At 47.1% G+C, this 20,102-nt stretch overlaps 1 protein-coding gene across 5 annotated transcripts in view; it reads right to left on the reverse strand.

Annotated features, from left to right (window-relative positions):
* CELSR1 (cadherin EGF LAG seven-pass G-type receptor 1) overlaps positions 1-19,972 on the reverse strand; it is a 157,452-nt gene extending 137,480 nt beyond the window's left edge. For all 5 annotated transcript variants that reach the window (XM_042815550.1, XM_042815552.1, XM_042815553.1 and 2 more), the window contains exon 1: positions 17,210-19,972. In XM_042815550.1, the coding sequence (XP_042671484.1) occupies positions 17,210-19,892 (2,683 nt within the window). In that variant the 5' untranslated portion in view covers positions 19,893-19,972. The remainder of the gene's footprint in view (positions 1-17,209) is intronic.
* Between the last annotated feature and the right edge of the window lie 130 nt (positions 19,973-20,102).

Here is a 20,102-nt window from a genome sequence, read left to right on the forward strand (position 1 = left end):
TCAAAGCAAAACACAGCTCAATAGACATGAAAGCAGCTTTCCTCTTTGTGCTACACAAGCCTGTCTAGGGTTAAGCAATTGCCACACTTTCTAAACCAAAATGATTAATAATTACGGAAGGCTTAACCTGGTGCTACCTATTGTGCAAAGTCCTCTGCACATGTTTGAAAACAAACAAACAATTTGAGCTTTTCTGTCACCCTTGATGGGAGAAGTGCAAAAGGAGCTCTTGGTGGCTGCCTTGCAGGAACACAGATTTCCCCACCTGGAGCCCCTCAGGAATTATTAGCCAACACCACCACCTTTTAACCTGAGCGTGGCTGAAATGGACTGTGAGCGTCTTCTCTCTCATCTCTGAAGCACAGCAAACCAAAGCAAGATAATTTCATGACAGCGACAGCCCGTTTCCCAACGCATTTCCCACACAAAACAATTAATACAGCCTGGTTCTGATGAGTCACCCCTTCAGTTTGACTCAACACAAGCTGGCATGGGCCGTGAAGCAGCCCCAGTGATATAGATTGCTCCTGCGGGGCTGCTGCAGCTCATGCCACACCTGGACATGGCCTGTTTCTGTCCTGTTCTATTTCACCATGTTCCTAAAAACACCCATTTCCAGCCCTGTGGTTCTGAGGAGACAATGTAGGGAGGAAATGGGAACAAATGTGGATATGGCTCAAGGTAACTCTGCATAAGATGATGGCTAAAAGACCCATCACCTCCCCGGGGCCTCCTCGTTCTGTTTTTAGCAACAAGCCTGCTGGTGGAGCTGCACTGGTCTGTGCAAAGATAGAAACTTCTCTTTTTTGAAGTGTAGCCAGAATTATGAGTAGAATCCTCTGAAGCCTGAAAGGTTTCCTAAAGTGTGAGAGAGGCCAGCGACCAGCCTTTTATATTCCCCCTCTTTGTTCAGATCAGGAATTTGCAATCCAAATCCCAGCCACACCAGGGCAGGCAGCAAGCCCAGCACTGTGAGTAAGAAGCATCTTAGAGAGTTCACAAGGCTGCGTGCCAAGGAGCTGCCGTGAGACAAGGTGAGCGTGGCTTGAAAAGAGCTGCATGCATATAATGTCATTAAGATAGCAAATAAGAAACCTGTCCTGCAGTGCAAAGGAATGTGATAGTTACCTACTACTCCCCTATAGTTGCAAAGAGTCCTTGAAATATTAACAGGGTTATCAGCATGCACTTATCAGTTACAGTAGTGCCTAGATAATGCAAAGGACTGAGCCAGAGCACACAGACCCATTCATTTTCCAAATGCAAAATTCTTATTACCATAGAATCTCTTACCTTTTTAAACTAAAATTAGTTAACACAAAATTCTAAATCAACAAACCTTGAAAAGCACTAATCCGTGGGGAATAAAGAACTAAATTTATCCAGCTGTTTATTTTGATGTTCATTTATAACAATATTTTCTCATATTCTGTGTGCTTCCAAGGTGTGTGCTTCTAAATGTGCTCACTGAATCTCCTGTGGTTCAGATGTAAGCAATAAAAATGCATTTCATGTCACAAAATCTGTAGCAGGTTCAAGCTGTAGGGATGGCAGAATTCCATACAAATGAAACCCAGAAGTTCTGTACCCACAGAAGAACCATGCGTGCTGACATACTTACCTACATGGGCTGGGTGCTGACCGCTGCACAAGGAGCACTGGAGCAAACCCTCCCTTAGTCTGAGCCAGTGTAGTCACACTGGGCTAAGGGAGGGACAGCACACCATTTCCATGTGTTGAAAGGACTTTCAGGGATTTCCTACCTTCCAGAAGCGATGAAACAGTAGCATGGTCAAACACACACAATCTCCTCTAACAAGCAGCAGAAAACCCAACAGGCCCAAGGGTAGAACAAGCCACGTTATTACTGCCTCTTTCTTCATACCTTCCCTGGCACCCGTCAGTATGTGTGCTGAACTGTTCCAGCATAAATTAATAAAAATCCTACTCAAAACCAAAAATAAACAAAGAAAACACTCAAACAATAAAGACTTTTTCCTATAGACTTTGGTTGTGAATGCACAGCAGCCATAAAATAATCCAAGGGCTGGCTACCATTGTCCCATCTCCTGCATTGCACAGGTATTAATCTGATGCTATACTGAACTGTTTCTTTGCATAGTCAGAAAGTTTTTGTTCTTATTTCTTGTTTTTATGGTAATTTGGTTTTTTTATCAACTTTCATCTTCCCTTGCACCCTCTCTCTGATACTTGTTTGATGCACGGAGCTGTGTCTTTATGCTAAGCCTTTCAGTAGATTGGCATTTTAGTAACTTGGTGCATGGAAAGAGCTCAGCACAAGGTCACACAGATGTTAGGAAGGGTAGGAGTGAAGGAACCAGAAGCAAGATTGGCTCAGATCTGCTGCAACTTGCAGCCCATGATATTTGTGAGTAACCTCCAGACCCAGTAATTTACCTGCTGAACCATGCTGCCCTGTGGATTCTTTATCTCCTTTTGATATCAAGTTTAGACAGCGATGCTCTTATCAACACACAAAACCCAGACAAGCTCAGGCAGTTCAAAGGGCTAATGAACTTGCAATTTGTTAATGTGTGTTTAATTTCTGCAGCAAAAAGAGAATGGAAAAGAATTTTCCCATCACCAACTTCAATTTTCTATTCAAGAAAGCTTCTCAAGGAAGTGTGTTGTATACATATAGTATTACCCACAAGCTATCAAGCAGTCATTAATTTATCAAGCTTCACCTTAAGCCCAGCTACACTTCTTTGGATCTTTTCACTGAGAGGTTGTTCCAGAATGTTGCTTCTCTAATGGTTTCTAACATCCCACCCAAATTTATTCACCTAGCTTACTCACAAATTTCTCCCTTTCAACTCCCCTGCTGCTAACCTTGCTTTCCATAAGCAATACTGAGAGGCAGGTAGTGCTCAAGAGTCCTCCTTGTCTGTTCCTCCTTGTGGAACAGAAGATGCAACCTTCTACTGTAACTGAAACAAAATCTCCGTTCCCCAACTGGTCCTCTTTACAGCACACATTAACTTTGCTTGAATGGGAACTCTTAAGAACAGCAGAATTGAGACATCAGCAGTGCCTTGTACAATAAGCAGCATGTATTACTTCACTTTCTTTAATAAAACCATTTCACTTAACCTCTGTAGTGGAAAACTCATACATGAATGAATTTTTCAGCTGTCCTGTTGCTTCTTTCCCCAGCTCAAATACGTAACTTATTTTTCTTATTCAAGCTATCTAAAACATTCGGAAAATGGAGTCATTTTCCAAGCCAGTGTTTGACAATCTCCAGTTATTCTCCCTTCCCTCACTTGAATGCAGAGCATAAAAAAGAAGACTCAGCCTGACCACGAGGGACTACCAGCAGTCTTTTCCTGGGTCACTTCCAAGGAGACACATCTACCAAACTGGAATCTCACTCCTTCCCAAATTCTCATGGTTTTAAAAATAAGAGTGAATGTGCTCACAATGCAGATCTTTGCTGCTGGGTCCCCTTGTCTCTGATGGGGCCGTGACTTCAGAGGAGGGCGATGCATGTGGCAGGGTCAGATTAAGCCTAAGAAGGAAACGCTCAGACCACCACCTAAGTAGGAGGAGGGTGGTGTCTCCAAGGGGAGGGCAGTGTGGTACAGCCATAACATAGCCATGAAGCAATATATTACTTTTCAATATATTAGCATTGCCTCTAAACAAGCAGCAACACACAAAGGAAATGCAAGAGGCGTTGAAAAATGCCATTACGCAAAGACTAATATGTTTCAATGGATTTCACAACTCATAAATTATCGAAAAGAAAATTAAATGCTTCAAAATGCCTAAGAACAGAAATTAATTAACATGTCTAACAAGGAACAGAAGCAGTGGCAGTTTGCTAGCGTGGAATTATTAACTACTGTGCTTTCTACAAGTGAAATATTACCCTGAAGCACTAATGGGTCAGTATCTCATTTGCTGAAGCAGCAACAGCTCTGCTTGAGCACTGGTGCCCTGCTGCCTCTCTCACCACTCCATAAGGATGGAGCGGGTGCTGCACAGCAAAACCACTTGTACAGTGGGACCAACCTCTAAGAATTCTTTCCTACGAGGGCAGTGAGGCACTGGCACAGCTGCCCAGGGAAGCTGTGGATATCCCATCTTTGGAAGGTGTTCAAGGCCAAGTTGGATGGGTCCCTGGGCAGCCTGAGCTGGTGGGTGGCAACTAGCTCAGAGGTTTGAGCTTCAATACCTTTAAGGTTCCTTCCAAGCCAATCCATTCTGTGATTCCACGACCACACAAGTGCAAAACGTGGAGGGATCATACTTGGTAAAAGAAGTCAGAGCCTTGCTTTCAATAATCAGTGCATTTACTATAAAATGGAAAATTACTGCGGAAAGGAAAAGCACTGGAAAGGTAAGCCCAGACACGTGGCACTGAAATCATCAGGCTGAGCTCTCTGCTGAGCACATGGAGGGAAACAATTACCTCGATGGAGCTCTGCTTGGTGAATGAGCAAATACATCTTCCTGGGTATTGGGCAACATCATGCAATATGACTAACACAGTTCAAAAACATCATGAATTTAACAAGTTTAGAAATCTCAGAATGACTTCTGTAAAATCCAGTATCGTCACTGGGATAAAATTTAATTAGTTTTTTCTTATAGTTAGATATTTATATAACTTCATTGAAATCCCTGAAAACACCCACTATCACAACTTTATGCAGTGCTAATCCAGCAAAATATCATTCTACGCCATCAGCTTGGGATACGTGGACCATGAGTAAAGTTGTTTAACGCAAGGGACAGTTTTCAGTCTGAGCATGCACCACAACCAGGCTGGGGGGAAAGCTTTCCAACCAGCCATCAGAGTTGTCACTTAATTTCCCTTTAGGCCTTGAAAAGAGCAACAGGATCTTGTGACATCTCAAGGCTGATAAGGGAGACAACAGCAGAAAGGAGGGAGTCACCCACACCGCCTCCAAGCAGGTGAAACTGCATCTTCTGGAGGATTTCCTGCAGAAAACAAAGGATTGATGCTAGCCTGCACCCCCTGCTCTGAAGAGTTTGGGTAATTTTATCTGATCATCTCAGCACCTTGTTTCAGAGCAGCACGTGATGCACGTTCTTGCGCCAAGGAGTGAATCAGCCATCTCAGCTTCAGAAATTCCCAGTCATTTGGCAAGGTGGATTTTAAAAGCAACTGTAGAAAAGTTCATAAAGCTCACTCACCTAAAACAAGTTAACTGCATGTAATACAAAAAAATGTTCTCATCTCTCAGTTCTCACCAGAGTTTATTGCTATTAATCCGTCATATCCATCAATGTTGCTGGTAGTAAATAGGAATTTCCTAGTTTAAAGCCTTTTAAAGCTGAACCAAGTCCCAGCACTGCTGTTAGCTGAGCTGAAGATTGAAGGAGTCAGCTGCACATGCCAGGAAGCAAAACCTCCACGGCACCACCACCTCACATGTAACGCTCAAAATCAAAATACTAATTATTTAATGGTAGATATTATTTAATTAATTAACAAAGCTAATAATGCTAGGCGACTTACTACAAAAAAAACCAAAAATTAACCCATCTCATCTAACGTTGCAAGAATCCACAGAAATTTGCCCACATCACTTCAACTCTCAGCAAATCCTTTTCCAAGCAGCCTGCTAAGCCAACCAGAATGCACCAGCAGGTTTCGTGATCTGAGGAACCTGAAGTTAAGATGGGATTTAGGCTCACAGGCAATTATCTGCCAGATGGAGAGCTCATTGTGTAGAACACACACTGCTAAATTATCCTGCGTCATTAAAAGGAGGCCAACATCAGAAATACACCCCATGTGGAAAGAAAATGAGCAAACCAATTGGTTAGCTCCACTGAGTCATCACTGCCACGAGACCTCTGCTGTGTGTGTCATGGCAATGTCAGCTAGCTGCAGTGTCCACAAACACATCGAGGGAAAAGCCACAGCATCCCAGCAACAAGCAGGAACACGCTGGTAATTACCAGCAAGTCTATCATCGCAGCAAACTGCAGTGAGAAAGAGGTTTTAAGAGGAGGTAAAGATGCATCCAACTCTGGATATTCTGTGGCGTAATTTGAGTCTGATCCCACACACACTTCCATAACCGACCTGTTAGTCTAAGCGGGGGCTGATCCGCCTCAAAGCAAGTCAGAGGAAGCATTTTTAAGAGACGCTTAGGAATAACTAAAGCCAGAAGACAAACTAATCAGCTGCGATCAATGGGAGAAAATCCCCAACGTTTTGGTTTATTCTGGCTTTGAGGTCCCAGGTGGGAAGACTCATATCCCTGGCTACAGCAGGAGCTGACCTATCCCTGACACAGCCTGGACAACTGAGGATCCCGCTCCTGTGACAGCCAAAACAGAACCTAGCAGCTTCAGGTCAGAGCCACGCTGCCATCACCAGTGCTCAATTGCAAAGAGTGAGCCAGGAACCCTCCTCTGCCGTGCACGGTGGGTGTCAGCACGGCCCTGAAGCTTATGGCACTTGCCCAAGAGATGGGAAATATGAGGCCCACAACTGTCTCTATCTTATTCGGTTCCTCTTTAATGCATACCACAGCAAAAGCTCTGAGATCAAGGGCTGGAGCCCAGCCCATCTCTGCCCTCGCTAAGTGTCCCGATCAGTGTGCTGAGTGAAGCACCAGCGCTGTAGCGGATGGCATTTCAAGTGCTCCCACTTCATAGGACACTTGACTGCCTAAATAAGGATACCGCAGCACAGAGCAGACACCTCGATGGGAGGCACTGTGTCCTGTAGTGGTTAGATGGGTAAGTTCTCCACTGGATGTGAGGTGTGGAAGGTGCCAAACATCTCTACTCAGCCAGTAGTGCAGAAAGGTTGGCAAGTGCACGCTGCCAAAACAAACAAGGCTCTGGTTAATATGTGACGACTTTTACATGATTTGAACTAAATTCAGACAGATAAATTAAAAAAAAAAAAACCAAAAACAGGGTGTTAAAAGGCCTTCTTCAGAATCAGACACAGAAGAATGAATGCTGGAAGCATGCAAATAACGAGGGGCTGGCTTCATGCAGAAGTTCTATGCTGTGAATTCAATCAAACTCAGCGAGTTGCCAATATCAGTTCTGAACAGGTTCAAGGAGTCTGATACAGAGCTTAGCTCTGGTGAGACCCCACATGGAGTGCTGTGTCCAGTTCTGGGTCCCCCACTACCATAGGGACATGGACATACCAGAGCATTCCTCCTGTGAGGAGAGGCTGAGCAAGCTGGGCCTGCTCAGCCTGTAAAATAGGCTCAGAGAGATCTCAACCATGTCTATTAATACTTGAAGGGAGAGTACAATAAGGACAGAGCCAGGCTCTTATCAGTGGTGCCCAGTGCTAGGACTAGAGGCAGCGGCCATAAATGAAAGAGCAAACCCAACTTAACACTCCTTTGGGATTTATCAGCACAGATGATGATGACTGGCCATCATGCCTGTGAAATTAAATTTGATGGTGTAGTCCCTGTCTTACCCCTTTTTTCAGGATCCAGATAGTTTTGCTTCTCTCTGAAACTACAGGCTCCACACTAGGAAAGAGATCCATTGAATGTTATCATAACAACAGCCTCTCATTCTTCTTCCTTCAAAAAGTGTTGAAATATTTTGACCAGATGTGTCACTTCCAAAAGTGCTGGAGATCTGAGGAATGTAGCATCCATCACCTCTTTGGCAATGGTATTGAAAACAGATTACTTTTCTTTGTATTTGATAAGCATAACATGTCTATGTTTGTTATGTGGTCCCCTTAGGTGTATCACAGGTTTACCATTCAATTTATTTGCTTCTTCTGTGCTTGGCAAGTGTAAATAGTGGAATAACTATGAAGGCAGTTGCAGCTTAGTGGCATTAACTGCTTGCTGAAACAAAGTCCAAAAGTCTTCCTTCCTCTTCTACTTTTCTGTTTAATGTTCTTCTCTTTCTTCAAGAGAAAAGACCATGTTTTAGAATTTTATTTCTTTGCTGAATGCCACATTCCCATAGAAACATACTTTTCCCTCATACATCCAAATGCCTGAAAACATATAAAGTACATCCTAATTTTACTCATGGCTAAGTATTTAATAGAATGGTTAATGATGGAAGAAACCTTAAAGCCCACCCAGCCCCAACCCCTGCCATGGGCTGGCTGCCACCCACCAGCTCAGGCTACCAAGGCCCCATCCAGCCCAGCCATGAGTGTGTCCAAGGATGGAGCATCTACAGCTTCTCTGAACAAATTTTCCAGCTTGCAAGTTATAGCCTCCCTCCATTCTTTCCATCTAGTCTGCTAAGCCTGTAAATAGGGGTAGTTTGCTGCAACAGATCTAAGTACAGTCATCACTACAAAACAAAACTAATCCTTCCTTTCTGGCACACAGGGACAGGGTGGGTTCACCCGCAGAGCTTTCCCATCTAACAATGAGGCAATTAGCCAGAGCCAGTAACCCGTGTTCCCTCTTTAACTGGAGGTGAGATGTGCATCTCCATCTGGCAGCCGCCATGCCTATTGGCAGATCATGGCTGGGACCTACACATCCAACCCCACAGAGGTCTCTTGTTTCTCTAAGAGATGTGCCAAGGGACATAAATCTGACCATACAAATCAAACTCTGCCTTTCATTACGCTCTTTCAATCCAACAAAATCAACAATGGAATCTAAACCTAAATGTATGCAGCCATGCCTTATAAACAACTGCGTGAAATGAACCATCAGCAAACACAAAATCACTGCATGATGGATTTCCAGTTTTTCCATGAAGATTACATCCTGCCCCTCTCAGAAACTAATGTTACCTCTACAAACAGTTCTGTGTTTTTCAACACTGGAAAAAGATCTGCATCAGGGGAAAAAAAAACAATAAAACTGTCACTTGTCACAGGAACACAGAGTGGCAAAACTGAATTCAATCAGCTCTTAGGCATTCTTTCTTTCAAGTGGACAACTACGGTGAACAAGGCTTTGAAGAACTGAGTCCCCGTCAACTTGTTCTGTACTCACTCTATGAAATCTTTTGGCAAAATGGTCTTAAAAAAAGGAGCAGAAAACAAAAAAGCCAATTAATCATAAAGGACAGCACTGGCATACTTGTTTCTTAAATGCTGAAGTAGATGTCAGAGTACTTTTAATACTATTCTGCCTAAAAACATTGCCATTCCCCCAGAAACTGGAGCAGAATTGATTATAGCATGAACAATTGCCAATGAGGCTCATAAGGTCTGATCTGAATATCTTCAGCTTTTTTAATCCTCCTACATTTCCTGGTGCCTTTCCGTAGATATTTTTGGAAATACAAGTCTACGTGCAAAGGAAGCCAAGAGAGTTGCCCAAATCCTGTAAGTTAAGCAATACTGAGTTAAGCACAAATTACTTTATCACAAACACTCAAATGCCACAAGTCTGACCCCACCAACTGGCTCTCAAAATCCTGAAGGCTTATAAAAGTGGGGGAGAAGGGGATGGAGTGTGTGTGGATCGTGTATTGTGTCTGACATTTGATTCTCCCCTTGCTCATCTTCTATGGATGAGTGTTACATCTAGAGTTGCCTATGCTTCTAAATATTGAAAAGGTATTTGCAGCACGTAGGCTTAAAAGAGGTTTCAGCATCATCGTTTTTTGTGTCCAGACCAGAAGATGGGAACTGAGGGGATCATCATTCTGCTTGTACCGAAGGCACGCCGTGGTGCAGCTGCTGCCTGTATCCTAAGGAAGTGAGCTCTGCTGTGCCCAAGTATGCAGATGCTTCACATCTGGCTGCACTGCAAACACTCTCCTAGGTGCTGCATGCCATCACGCACCCCTGACCCATAAACCCTGAGCATCCACCAGCCAAAACACTGCAGATAGCCCAGTGGCTGCAGAATGTGGGCAGACCTGCAGCACAGCCCAAGAAGGAGGCAGAGAACAAAAGGAGTGTCTCCAGCACTGCCTGGGGGCTGTGCTCTGGCCTGAGTGTTGGAAAGGAGAGGAAGCTTGGGCTCTCATCCAAGACCCAGCAGAAAGCCTTGTCCAGACAGGTGGTGAATGTGCTACTTGCCTTCACTGAATATCACCCTAAATCCAGCATTACTCTTCTTGGTCGTGGCTTGTCTGATGCATCATTGTGAACGTAAGCACTGAGAAAACCCATCCAGCTCAAAGGTGAGAGTCAACTATGAAAGGGAATTTCAAGTTATTGAGAATACATGTTGAATGAGAACAGACCATTCAAAGAGCAAGTGTAAAATTATACACATTATCAGCAGCCAACTACTTCCTCAGGTAGTGCTTGGGATGTTGGAGATAATGAAGTATAAAATGCCACTGCTCCACGTCACCTGCTTTCCCCATGACTAGTTCTAGTGCACGTTTACTGTCATCCCAATATCCAAACCTAGAAAACTGCTCCTTTATTCTAAACAAAAGGTTCTTTTGTCATTGCCCTTCACAACAATTCAATGTCTGTTTGCACAGGCTCCACAGCCTGGCCCTGAAACAATCCTTACCTGCAAAGAAAAAGTGAGAGCAGGAGAGAGCAAAAGGGAATTCCTCCCAGTCTACAACTGTAAGTCATTCATACAACATGAAGGAAAGTGCTTTGATGGTTTCTAAGAGGGAAGGAATACAAGCAAGCAAGGGAATACAGAAAGGAAACCAATTCACAAACAAACCCTGAAGCTCAAAAAGTAATCCAGAAATAAAAAACAACACCAAGTCAATGAAAAATTATTTTTTTCAGCATTTGCAAATAACTTGAAAATAGGGGAAAAAAAAGTTTTCCAGGCAATACTTTCATCATATTTCGCTAAGTTTCATTTCTGTTTCTTGAGACTTGTTATCAAATAAACCCCAATAGATTTTTCTCCCCCTCTCATCTTCAGTCTCATTCTGCTTACAACTTCTCTGTGCTGATCTTCCCCTTTCCCACAAAACACCAGGAAGAACATCCACATTTAGGCAATAAAATACTCAGTAAAACTACCAGCGTGCTGAGCAAAACCAGCCCAAACCCCAAAACCTCACTGAGCCACTTCTCAACCAAGGCAACCCAACAGCTTATCCAGAAGACATTGCAAACATAAACACATGCTTGGGTTTTCAGTATTTAATGCTGCATTACCAAACAAGCAGAGCAGTTCAAGCTGCCCCAAACTTCTTGGGCACTGTGCAGGGATGTCCCTTCTGCCCTGGCTGGATCACCCCACATCCATCTGGCCTCAGACTGAGCTGCCAGTCTCCAGCTGGACTCAGGCACGGTTAGAATCACAGAATCACTCATGTTGGAATACACCACAGGGATCGTTTAGTCTAACCGCCAGCCCAACCCCACCATGCCCACTGAGCCATGTCTCTCAGAGTGACTCCATCAACCAGTTTCTTACCTACAGAAAACACATATTTTATCCTACTTTACACATATTATGTCACTTTTCAGGCATAGCTGAAACACTGCTACGAGTCAAATTCTCAGACTGATCCTTAGTCGTGAGTGTTTTCCATATGGGTTTGGGTACAACAGTTTACAAATAAGGAAATTAGTAGCATAAGGGTTTTTTTGTTTTGTTTTTCTCTCTAGGAGCTGATTGCAATCCCTCTATTGATATGGGATGAGGTTCAGAAGTGCTTTCTGGTTGCGCCTCAGCCACTGAGATCTGCTAGGGTAGGGAGGCCATGCAAACACTGTGAAACAAAAACGGGCACATACAGCACACACAGACAGGGAGAAAACAAACACTTAGAGTGATAGCTACTTTCACAGCAGCATTTTCTGAGAGAAGTTGATGTGCAAAATAACTTTCTGCTGAGATAAAATATCTCATTTAATTCCTCAAGTATGCTGTGGTAAACACTTTTTTATATCTGGAAATCACTATTTTAGCAGAGAAATTGCTTATCTCTCCAACTAAAGTCATTGCATAACTCATTATTTTATTTGTTTACCTGCAGGAGATGTCTTTTATCTCAGTCAAAAGTTATTTTTCCAGTCAGCCTTCCATTAAATATTTTTGCTCTTGCAGCCATAGATGTTTTCCTGTCTTTAGAAACAAAAATACACCACTCCTATGAAAGCCAGGAACGAAGTGGAAGGAAATACATATGAGAGCAACAGGCAGCAGCGGCTTTTTATCAGCTGGAATAGATTACACAGAGCAGGGGGGCAACTCGCATACCTGCGGGCTGGAGGGGCATCTGTCTCTGTGAAACTGAGCTGCATTTTAGATAAGGAGGGATTTCAGTAGCAACAGCAGCATGGGAGCTCTCCTCACTTCAAAAGGATGGCCACTACTTAGCAGTCACTGATTCACGAAAACAAAGGTAAGCGTTCAAAAGCACAGCATAGAGGCTGCTAATCATTAGTTCCCATTTAATACACAAAGTGATGGCCAGGTCTCACACCCGGTGTTCCCAACGAGGTCCCTTGCTGCTCCCTCCCTGCTGCTGCTCCCGTGCTGGGTGCGCACACAGAACACAGTGCAGGGAACAGCAAAATCCCCATTTTGTCAGGAAATAGGCTCAGGAGGAAACCTGCACCTCACCCACGGGGAAGGCACGGGGAGGGAGGAGAGAACATCCTTTCATTCCTATAATCCTGTAATTGTATGGCTTATTTAAGGCTGCAGGAATTTACCTCCCCGGTGGCAAGGGGAGGATGCAGAGAGCGGTTTGGGTGCCAATCCCTTCTCCCCAGTATCTGAAAGCATTGCTGTTCCTGCAGTCTCACCAGAAGCATCTCCTTGCTCTACGTACTGGACTCCCAGAATGGCCTCAGCAGCCCCACATGCCACAGGTGGTGAAGGCACAGCCCCCTAAGCACAGGGGCAAGAAGACAGTTTGCACTGTGATGCTCCCAGCCCATACCAGAGGGCTGCAGTATTTTGGAGTGCGGGGGAGAACTTGAGTGTCTCTGTCCCCCAGTGCTCACACACAACTCCTCAGTGCTCTACCTTAGGCACAGCCATGGCCTTGCGTTTGTCCTAAGGGTTAAACTAAGTGTAATGTGGCCTCTTCCATTTGTATGGAGAAGCATGGAGCTGGAGACTCAGGAGCTTTAGCATAATGGCTTTTAAATTACAATAATAATAAAGATCCTTTAACAAGTGCTAAAGTTAAAAACAGCAAATGTTTACTGCAACATGAAGGAGCTCTATCCCGATTTGTATTTGCTGATAGTCAATACCTCACTGAATGCCAGGGGAGGTTTAAAGTCAAAGGAATGTAAAGGAACGCTTTAGCGTGCCTACCTCTCACTAGGGAAACCAGCCTAAAGCAAAGCACAGAGCCAGAACACTGCCTTCCCAAAATGACTGTTACATAGCATTTGTAGCACACACTCCGGGCCCAACGGGTGCAGGCAGTTTGCAGTGTCATACACAGGTGACCTCATGCAGCACCTGTGCACAGCTGAGGCCAGCACCCATCCTTCCTCCAGGGCTGCACAGGGACTGCATATGACAACATCTTGGGGCGGGAGCAACTGTCAAATCTCTTTTTAAATCAGAAAAATCACAAAAGATCCAGAATAAATTTGACATTATTGTAAACTGTGGACGAAAAGCTACCATTTTAAATAATCCTATCCATTTAAAATGCGTATTTAACAACAGTATGAAATCACAGACCACCAATTCACAGAATCAAAGAACCATCAAGGTTGGAAAAGACCTCTGAGCTCATCCAGTCCAACCATCAGCCTGCCCCCACCATGCTCACTAATGATATTCCTCCCTACCACATCCATATGTTTCTTCAATACCTCTGGGGCAATGACTCCATCACCCCACTGGGCAGCCTGTGCCAGTGCCTCACTGCTCCTGCTGAGAAGAAATTGTTCCTAATATCCAACCTGAACCTCCCCTGGTGCAACTTGAGGCCATTTCCTCCCGCCCTATCACTGCTATCTGGGAGCAGAGGCCGACCTTTACCTCACCACAACCTCCTTTCAGGTGGTTATAGAGAGCAATAAGGCCTCCCTTGAGCCTCCTCTTCTCCAGACTGACCCATCCCAGTTCCCTCAGCTGCTCACCATCAGACCTACGCTCCTCACAAGCTCCACTGCCCTTCTCTGGACACACTCCAGGGCCTCCATGTCTTTTGTGCAGTGGGAGCCCAAACTGAACACAGCACTTGAGGTGTGGCCTCACCAGAGCTGAGCACAGAGGGACGATCACCTCCCTGCTCCTGCTGGCTGCGCTATTTCTGATACAAGCCAGGATGCCGTTGGCATTTTGGGCCACCTGAGTACACTGCTGGCTCATGTTTGGCTGGCTGCCAACTAGCACCTCGTATTTGAGCCCGGAGTAAAATGGACTCCTGGAAAGCAAGGGCAGGATTGCAGCATGGCCCCAGTCGTTAAAACAGCGGGCATGGGTACACAGGGCCAAGCTCTGCCTTCCCACAGGAAAGCCTTGAAGGTGTCCGGGAAAAGAACAACGCTTCCTCCTACGTGACACCACACCTGCAGCAAAAGTACCAGCTTTCAGGGCAAAGAGTAGCTAAAATGAGGGACTCTGAGAGACGCATCACTATGAGACACTGCAGCCAAAGCCTGTGAGCACCTGGGGCACCCCAGGAGCACACCTGGCTTAGCTTCCTGCAGCAGGGCCTGTTTGCTCACTCTGTGGGCACGGCGCAGGGGCACCCTGAGAGATTCACTTCAAAAGAGGCTGACTTCAAAAGCTGCTCTCCAGCTCCAAGATGCTAATGCCTGCCCGCCCACGGGCCCCACCAGCCCCGTTCCTCCCCGCTCTCCTCCTGACAGCTGCAGGGCACAGCCAAGCAGGTCCCACAGCACTGGGCAGAGCCGCACGCACAGACTCCTGCGGGCTGCCCACAGCCCCCCCACAGCTCTGAGGGTGTTCCTTCTCTTTAGGTAAAGTGTAAAGAGCCGTCCCATTCTCAGGCTTTGTGAAACTAGTTATCTCAGTCTGCTTGCTCTTCATGATTCCCCGAGTTTTGTTTATGTGCAGAAGGACAGAATTCCCACGCTTCTCCAAACAATTGGCAATGCAAATAAAAGGACATGGGTTTTAGCAAAGTCTCAAAGTCCCACAGGTGACAGAGTTCAGCAGCTCCTCAGCTCCACCAAAGTCCCACAGGTGACAGAGTTCAGCAGCTCCCCAGCTCCACCAAAGTCCCACAGGTGACAGAGTTCAGCAGCTCCCCAGCTCCACATGCTCACCCCAACGGCAAAAGGCAGTGCTGAGTGGCAGCCAGGCTTTTATAGCAGCACAGTACTTCCGACCCGTATATAGATCACATTCCCCAAGTTCATAAAGAGCTCGCATTCTGCCCTGACCGGAGCAGCAGCTGTGAGCCAGGCAGGACTTTGTGTCTGTCTGGGTTGAGAGGTTAATGGCTGCTCCATAGACACATTTTTCAGTTAACTGGCAGCTTATCCTAGCAGATGATTTGCAGGTATTTTGCAACGCTTGGAGATAACCAGGTGGAGGGCTTCTGTCTGAGCTCTTCTGTCTTTTTTTAATTTTTTTTTTTTTTGTTTTGTTTTGAGACCACATCAGATAAGCAGTAAAGCAAGCAGGTGAAAGTTTACTGGAAACAATCACAAATGAGGACTCTGCCCTCCCAGTTCCCAAACAGCAAACTGCTCAGAACAAACACCAAAGGGAGTTCAGCACTTGTCAAAATTACGTCAAACCCCTACCCATAAGAAGCTCTTGTATTTAAATATCTCAGGATGTGCAGCAGACAGTTCTGATCAACATCACAGCAAAGCTGCAAAGTTCACATCCTCACCCAACGTGAATACAGAGCAGTAAGGGCTGAGCTCCCATTGCTTAACAGAGGACTCCAGTCCTTCGTTTCCCTGCCTGACACTTCCTCAGCCTGAGCAATGGTCCCCATGAGCTATTTCTCTCCATCTGGTCTGACCAAACGGCTGCTCCAAGCTTTTTGCTCCAAGTCAATTCTTATCAGCTGCTGATAGATAAAGAACCACTGCTTCTGACAGACGATGACCACGCAATCACCACCACGCTGATCCAAATGTTTCTTTAAGGCCACAAGCCAATTGCCTGTTTTTTCTACAAGTCCTCACAGGACGTGGAAATGGCATTTATGAGCTAACATACTGCGTGAGCTGCCCCCCAGCATTTTGCAATAGAAGTCTCCTGTCAGGTGACGCACCGCAGTAAATTCAATCAGTGCAGTTAATATCACTTTCATTTTCCTGAAGCAAAAAGGAACTCAAGCCCGCAAGCACAACAGAGAGTCTCCCGAGGCCCTGCAGCACTTAATGACTACTTACAGTAATGAGCACTGCCAGGATTATGCCATAGTTTGGTATTTTTTAATACAATCCCGCCCTCCCCCACCCCCCAAAAAAGAAGCATGTCCTATGTTCCTATGTATCTCATACTTTCAGCTATTTTATGTAAAAAAGGGAAAAAAATAAATTCAAATACTAGCTTCAGAGTTGCACAGAGAGGCAGCGAGGAATGTGTCTGGTTATAACCTTCGAAAGCCAACAGAACTGTGGGATCAGGTCCACAGTAAACTTTATAGAGTGGCACCTGCGGAGGAAATTACTCATTGCATGATTGATGCCACAATTAAAGGCATAAAAAGTAATTCCATGATAAACAACTGACCAAGCAGAAAAAAAAACATTTATCCCAAGAGTGTATACACACTCACATAAAAGTACATATTGAACAATAAGGGACAGTCTGCTCAACAGAAGAGGCAGAGCCCTCCCCATCACGCACCAGCCCTCCAAGGAAGAAGATCACAGCATCTGTCCTTCCCCATTCCTCTCCCCCCACAGCAAAGGATCACTCAGTACTACTTTGAGTGCTACTTGGCCACTATTTTTTAACAAAAGAGGAAAAAAGAGCTAGGGAAGATGGATCTGCAAAGCCATCACATATCACCAACAGTAATCTTAACCCCAAGCATCACAGGTACGTGCACATTCCCTACATCTTCGCAGGTTAGATCATTTATTGCCTTGATGCAACCACATCAGAAAAGCTTGAGCCAAAGCATCACTTAAACAAAGGAAATCTATACCCCCACACGTTTATTTACTCTCACGATCCACATCTACCAAACAACTTCAACGCATCACTTCAATCCACAGCACGTGGATCAGATCCATTTTTGTGGTTCCTTTCCAAGAACTTCATAAATTGCTGCCTCTGGAAACTGAAGGCTGCACGCTAAGCCATAAGCAGCTATTCTGCCCATGCCACCACGGCAGCCCGAAAAGAAGACCTGCACATTTCACACACCTCCAGTGCATGCTTACCTGAGACTGACACTTTCATGAGGGCTTCCAGGGGCCGGTTGTTGTCCAGGTCTCGGCTGAGCTTGAGTTCCCCAGTGGCAGAGTCCAAGAGGAGCAAGTTTAACTCATTGCCTTGCACAAAGGTATAGGCCAGGCTGTCTGACACATCAGGGTCATGCGCAGGGATCTTGCCAATCACACCAGAGGGGAAGCTGTTGGATTTGTTGGTTACATAGTTGTTGAAGAGGATCTGGAAGTCCTGTAGGACAGGTGGGTTGTCGTTCTGATCCAACAGGCGGATGTGCACAGTAGCCCGGCTCACCAGTGGGGCTGAGGTGGCCTGCACCACAATCACATACTCCGTGCGGCTCTCGTAATCCAGGTCCATCAGGGCAGTGAGGTCCCCATTCAACAAATCCAGTTGGAAGACCTCAGGGATGTTGCCCTCCACTATCTGGTACATGATCTGCGCATTGGTTCCTTCGTCAGGGTCAGCTGCACTGATGCGGGCCACAATGGAGCCCACAGGGCTGTTTTCCTCCACGAAGATGTCAAACTCATCCTTCTCAAAGACAGGGGGATTGTCGTTGATGTCCAGCACAGTCACCTGGATGTCCACAGAGGCCTTCAGGGGTGGGCTGCCCCTGTCTACTGCAAAGGCTCGCAGGCTGTAGACGGCCACGTTTTCACGGTCCAGCTTGCGCAGCGTGCGTATCACTCCAGAGGTGGGCTCGATATAGAAGTCTCCATCTCCATCATCTCCACCTTGGAATGTATAGAGCAGGCGGCCATTGAGGCCTGAGTCGCGGTCGGTGGCAGAAAGCTGCAGGACGCTGGTGGAGAGCGGCACGTCCTCAAAAACTGATCCCTGGTAGCGGTCACGGAGGAAGCGGGGCGCATTATCATTGGCATCCAGGATGAGGATCTCCACGTAGGTGGTGTCTGATTTCTGTGGGATGCCATTGTCATGGGCTGTGATGGCCAATGTGTAGGACGCCTGATCCTCATAGTCCAGCTCCATCAGGGTGGTGATGGTGCCGGTATCAGGGTCAATGCGGAACTGAGGGATGTTGTCATCCAAAATGTAAGTGATTCTCGCATTCTCTCCTGTGTCTTCATCGGTGGCACTGATGGTGACAATAGAGGTGCCAATGGGCTTGTCCTCACTGACGCTCACTGTGTAATGGGAGCTCTGGAAGACTGGGCGGTGCGTGTTGGCATCTGTGACGTTGATGAAGACCTGGACGGTGTCAAAGCGAGTGCCATCAGAAGCAGTGACAGTGAGCACGTACTGCCTCTCCTGCTTGTAATCCAGAGGCAAGGCCAGTGTGATCAGTCCCCCTCCACTCTGGCTGGTGATGGCAAAGCGGTTCCTGGTGTTGCCGCTGGTGATCTGGTAGGTCACCACACTGTTCACGTCCCTGTCCACAGCGGTCAGGGTGAGGACACTGCTGCCCACTGCTGCATCCTCATTCAGCCGGAGGTGATAGACCTTCTCTGTGAAGGTGGGGTTGTTGTCGTTCACGTCCAGGACAGTGATGGATACGCTGGCCGAGGAGGTCATCACCGGCACACCGTGGTCCCTGGCCTCCACCCCGAAGTGATAGTTCTCCACAGTTTCTCTGTCCAACTCTGCAGCCACCGTGATCCACCCTGTGCTGTTGTTGATTTGAAATGGAAACCCGGAGTCCCCTGATGCAGGGGCAACGCCGGCCGGTGGTGTCATCTCAATAAGCTTGTATTCCAGGCGTGCGTTCTCCCCAGAGTCAGCATCCACAGCCTGGACATGCAGCACCGAGTAGCCCAGAGGAACGTTCTCCAGCACCGTGGCCTGAAAGGGAGTGCTGACAAAGATGGGGGCATTGTCATTGACGTCCACAACCTGCACCGACACCATGCCGCTGGAGTTGATTAAGGGAGGTCTGCCCCCATCCTGGGCTTTGATGCGCAGCGTGTACTCCCGAATAGTCTCATAATCGAGAGGGTTGATCAGATCAATGGCACCGGAGAAAGAGTGGATGTAGAACTGACCTTTCAGGTTGCCACTCACGATGCTGTAGTGCACCTGGGCATTGCTGCCCCGGTCCCGATCCGTGGCCTGCACCTGCAGGATCTGGCTGTTCACTGGGGCGTCTTCCTGCACCTGCACCAGGTAGCGCTTCTCACTGAACTGAGGGTAGTTGTCATTCTCGTCCTCAACGGTGATGTGCACCATGGCCGTGGCACTGCGTGGCCCAGGATCCTTGCCCTGATCATTGGCTTCCACCACCAGGTGATATTCGGAGACCTCCTCGCGGTCCACGGGGGCGCGGGTCCTCACGACCCCCGACCGTGGGTCGATCTCGAAGACCCCGTCGCCAGCGCCCGGCTCCAGCAGGCGGTAAAGCATGTTGGCGTTGGCCGGGGCATCGCCATCAGTGGCGCGGATGGTCAGCACCTCGTAGCCCACCTCCAGGTTCTCGCGGATGCTCTCCCGGTACTCGGGCTGCTCGAACACCGGCTCGTGGTCGTTGGTGTCGCTGACCGTCACCGTCAGGTAGGTGGTGGCCGAGCGGCGGCGCGGGGAGCCGTGGTCGGAGGCGGTCACCTTCAGCACGTGGGTGTCCTTCGTCTCCCTGTCGAGGCTGCGGGCGGTGACCACGCTGCCCGTCTGGGGGTCGATGGAGAAGTAGTCGTTGGAGCGCTCGTCGAAGAGCGCTTCCATGGAGTACGCCAGCCGGCCCGCTTCCCCCTCGTCGGGGTCCTGTGCGCGCAGCGTGATCACCGCCGTGCCGGCCGGCTCGTTCTCGGGGATGGACACCTGGTAGCTGGGCAGCTGGAACTGCGGAGGACTGTTGGGGCTCCGCGCCCGCCGCGCCGCCCTCCGCCCGTCCCCGTCCGCCAGAGCACAGTCAGCTCCGCGGTGCTCGGGGGC

This window comes from Centrocercus urophasianus, unplaced genomic scaffold (genome assembly GCF_019232065.1).
Source record: "Centrocercus urophasianus isolate 14NV4802_14NV808 unplaced genomic scaffold, USGS_Curo_1.0 seq_15, whole genome shotgun sequence".
NCBI classification, from domain to species: Eukaryota; Metazoa; Chordata; class Aves; order Galliformes; family Phasianidae; genus Centrocercus; species Centrocercus urophasianus.